The 4,969-nt window shown below is 49.7% G+C and overlaps 1 protein-coding gene across 1 annotated transcript; it reads right to left on the reverse strand.

Annotated features, from left to right (window-relative positions):
- Positions 1–67: 67 nt before the first annotated feature.
- On the reverse strand, positions 68–1,664 carry LOC121308106 (zinc transporter 2-like; the record flags this gene model as incomplete). Its single annotated transcript, XM_041240395.1, has 3 exons — positions 68–277; positions 859–985; positions 1,450–1,664. Coding segments are annotated over 3 exons (537 nt in total), but the record flags the coding sequence as incomplete, so codon positions are not given.
- Between the last annotated feature and the right edge of the window lie 3,305 nt (positions 1,665–4,969).

Consider the following 4,969-nt stretch of genomic DNA (forward strand, 5'->3'; position numbering starts at 1 on the left):
CCTGTCTCTTGGGGAGACTCCGAGCTCTGTGCTGGAGCCCTGTCTCTTGGGGAGACTCCGAGCTCTGTGCTGGAGCCCTGTCTCAGGGGAGACTCCGAGCTCTGTGCTGGAGCCCTGTCTCAGGGGAGACTCTGAGCTCTGTGCTGGAGCCCTGTCTCAGGGGAGACCTACCCTCCATGAGGACCCTCAGGACATCTCTCAGGATGGTGATGGTGGTGGCCAGGACCAGCAGAGAGAAGAGAAAGGTGCAGATCGGGTCGATGATCTTGTACTCTGGCTGGGAGGAGAGAGAGATAGAGAGACACACACACACAGATTTGTCACGGCAGTTTGCTACGTAGCGCTGTGCTCTGGACTGACCCATTCCTCTCCACCTCCAAGACAAGACCCAGGGTGGTGTAGATCGATCCCACAGTTCAAGTTCTGTCAGTCTACAGAGGATCCCGGATCAGATTCTATAAAGAGGCTGAAATCTTGTATATCTGAGATCTCCTGAAGGTTGTCATTTATACATATATATTTTGAATAAGATTAGATTGCAAGCTTTATTGGTGATCTCAAGTTGAAAGATTGTAAATCTTTTTACTATTTCAGATTGCAGGTTTATGAAATTTACAACATTTTGCAGAGGATATTCTGAACCGATCTGCACAGCTGAAGCTTATATCTCTTGGATTCCCAAGAACCAGCCAATCACAAATCTGCTAAGAATATCCTATTCATGAATTGGACTGGCTAATGTCAGGTAAGGCAGTCCAAGACTGGTGCTAGTCAGGGTCTGTGAAACCAGCCGTACGAGGCGAGAGAAATCACGAGCAAGCCGATGCCTCCCCAACGCCCTGTCTCTGGGAGCTTTACCTTGAAGTAAATGACATAGGCAGCGATCAGCACGCCCACGCTCTGCAGCAGGTCCCCGATCACGTGGATGAAGGCGGCCCGCACGCTGGGGTTCTGCTGGGGGCTGGCAGAGGTGTCGTGGCCCTCACTCATTCGTGACACTACGGGTACCGACACGGGACACTTCCACTGACCCTCCCCCCACACTAGGTAAGATGTCGTCTTCATGGAGAGAGAGAGAGAGAGACAGGGAGGCAGGTTAGAAATCACCAGGGCACTGATCGGCAATGAAACAAGAAACTGGACAGCCTTCCTTATTCCATTCCCATCACTGCAATAAGAAAACATCTACATTTCTCGAAGTATCAGAGAATGAAAAGCAAAAAAAAGCAAAAAAAGTAATTCGTCTACGAAGTGAACTCTAAAGTAAGCATTCCACATTCTTAAACAAAAGTCTTTGCAAGCCTTCTCGTCGATTAGAATCCAGAATCTTATCTCCTTGATCACTAAACTCCAATTATGGTTTAAATACATGAGTAGGTGGAGTGGCTGTGCTGAACTCTTTGCACTAGTGTTCGGTTTGGGAGTATCCCGGTCTGTGGGGGTCCCTACATGACGTTGACAGCGACGGCACAGCCCGATGTGATGAGCATCACCCTGCCGTCGATCTCATACTGCTCAGTGAGGATCCTCTGCACTGCCAGGTACACCAGGACCCCGGTCACCACCCAGATAGACAGCACAGACACCAGCGCGCCCAGGATCTCTGCAAACACACAGCACAGCACAGCCAGAGAGTGAACACACAGCACAGCCAGGGAGAGAGTGACAACACACAGCACAGCCAGGGAGAGAGTGACAACACACAGCACAGCCATAAACAGAAATCTCTTGCAGCTGATGCAGTTCAATTCATTTAAGTATTTACAGTATATTCTTTACACTGTAATGGTACACTGCTGTCGCACGTCTAAACTACACCCTCACACAATTAAAATAACCTTAATACAGTATGTGTTTAAATCTGTTGCTGAAGAATTCGGCGTCATTCTTAAACACATGGCTTTCCAGTTTACTCTGTAGAAAGGCATGTATCCTACTGAAGACAAAGACTTAATTATAAAGAAACATTATGTGTTGCCAAACGCTCAGTTAGCCAAAATAAAATAATATCTTCAATATATTACAATATATTTTTGTGAGTCAAGAAGACTCACAAAAAACAATCAATGCCGTGCGCATCTCCCAATTACTGAACGGCGACAGAACGAGCCGTGCCTGCGCTGTTGTTGAAAAATCCATACATTATTGCATCTTGTGACAGTGTGGCTGAGGTAGTTACAGCGCCACAAGTTCAATACTTGATCAGGTTGTCAGTGCTTGAGTTTTATTACTATGACCTCTTAACTTAATTTTTTTCATTTTCAAAAATAATTTTGTTGATAGGATAAAATGCCACAGTGGTGGGACTTGAAACCAAATGTTTTTTCACAGAATTTGGAAGACTGGTACATAGGCGTTGTAAGCAGTACTTACATTTTAGCACCCACATCACCAAAAGAGTAAAGAGCTAGGGTGGACTTCGCATAAATCTCGTCAGTTACCCCTCCTCTGGCAAAAACACCTTCTACTGAAATGTAATTGCATTTGCGTTACAGTAAGACATTTCCTTCTGGAATAGATACATGACTTTTCCCGTTGTAATCATTGAGTGGCAGATTTTAAAGTTTTTTTCAGATGAGGCTGAATTCAATCTAAACTTGAAAGCGACCCTGAAATAGAATGCCGTGACTCAGTACTGCTAGTGCTAGTATCGCCTCTGTTATATAAAGAGGAACGACATCTTCAGGACGGGTGGCAAGTATTAAAATTGAAGATCCTCATCTGTGGAAAAAATGGCATTATAGACATTGTTATAAAACTGGCTTCTGTTGCCTGCAGACATTGCTCTTCCAGGGGTACCATCACCATCCTCCCCCTAACCCTAACCCATCACCCAGTGTCTGCATCATCCTCACCATCACCAACCTCCCCCTAACCCTAACCCATCACCTACTGTCTGCATCATCCTCACCATCACCATCCTTCCCCTAACCCTAACCCATCACTCACTGTCTGCATCATCTTCACCATCACCATCCTCCCCCTAACCCTAACCTAGTGGGTGAGCACTCTCTGCATCATCCTCACCATCACCCTCCTTCCCCTAACCCTAACCCATCACTCACTGTCTGCATCATCTTCACCATCACCATCCTCCCCCTAACCCTAACCCCTCACCCACTGTCTGCATCCTCCTCACCATCACCATCCTCCCCTAACCCTACCCCATCACCCACTGTCTGCATCATCCTCACCAACACCCTCCTCCCCTAACCCTAACCCATCACCCACTGTCTGCATTATCCTCACCATCACCATCCTCCCCTAACCCTAACCCATCACGCACTGTGTGCATCATCCTCACCATCACCATCCTTCCCCTAACCCTAACCCATCACCCACTGTCTGCATTATCCTCACCATCACCATCCTCCCCTAACCCTAACCCATCACGCACTGTGTGCATCATCCTCACCATCACCATCCTTCCCCTAACCCTAACCCATCACCCACTGTCTGCATCATCTTCACCATCACCATCTTCCCCCTAACCCTAACCCATCACCCACTGTCTGCATCATCCTCACCATCACCATCCTGCCCCTAACCCTAACCCATCACCCACTGCCTGCATCATCCTCACCATCACCATCCTCCCCTAACCCTAACCCATCACCCACTATCTGCATCATCCTCACCATCACCATCCTCCCCCTAACCCTAACCCATCACGCACTCTCTGCATCATCCTCACCATCATCATCCTGCCCCTAACCCTAACCCATCACCCACTGTCTGCATTATCCTCACCATCACCATCCTCCCCCTAACCCTAACCCATCACGCACTCTCTGCATCATCCTCACCATCATCATCCTGCCCCTAACCCTAACCCATCACCCACTGTGTGCATCACCCTCACCATCACCATGCTCCCCCAACCCTAACCCATCACCCACTGTGTGCATCATCCTCACCATCCTGCCCCTAACCCTAACCCATCCCCCACTGTCTGCATCATCCTCACCCTCACCATCCTCCCCCTAACCCTAACCCATCACCCACTGTCTGCATTATCCTCACCATCACCATCCTCCCCCTAACCCTAACCCATCCCCCACTGTCTGCATCATCCCCACCATCACCATCCTCCCCCTAACCCTAACCCATCACCCACTGTGTGCATCATCCTCACCATCACCATCCTCCCCCTAACCCTAACCCATCACCCACTGTCTGCATCATCCTCACCATCACCATCCTCCCCTAACCCTAACCCATCCCCCACTGTCTGCATCATCCTCACCATCACCATCCCCCCCCTAACCCTAACCCATCACCCACTGTGTGCATCATCCTCACCATCACCATCCTCCCCCTAACCCTAACCCATCCCCCACTCTCTGCATCATCCTCACCATCACCATCCTCCCCTAACCCTAACCCATCACCCACTGTCTGCATCATCCTCACCAGCACCATCCTCCCCCTAACCCTAACCCATCACCCACTCTCTGCATCATCCTCACCATCACCATCCTCCCCTACCCCTAACCCATCACCCACTCTCTGCATCACCCTCACCATCACCATCCTCCCCCTAACCCAAACCCATCACCCACTGTCTGCATCATCCCCACCATCACCATCCTCCCCCTAACCCAAACCCATCACCCACTGTCTGCATCATCCCCACCATCACCATCCTCCCCCTAACCCAAACCCATCACCCACTGTCTGCATCATCCTCACCATCACCATCCTCCCCCGAACCTTAACCCATCACCCACTGTCTGCATCATCCTCACCATCACCATCCTCCCCCTAACCCTAACCCATCACGCACTGTGTGCATCATCCTCACCATCACCATCCTTCCCCTAACCCTAACCCATCACCCACTGTCTGCATTATCCTCACCATCACCATCCTCCCCTAACCCTAACCCATCACGCACTGTGTGCATCATCCTCACCATCACCATCCTTCCCCTAACCCTAACCCATCACCCACTGTCTGCATCATCCTC

The sequence above is a fragment of the Polyodon spathula genome, unplaced genomic scaffold (assembly GCF_017654505.1).
Source record: "Polyodon spathula isolate WHYD16114869_AA unplaced genomic scaffold, ASM1765450v1 scaffolds_284, whole genome shotgun sequence".
NCBI lineage: Eukaryota > Metazoa > Chordata > Actinopteri > Acipenseriformes > Polyodontidae > Polyodon > Polyodon spathula.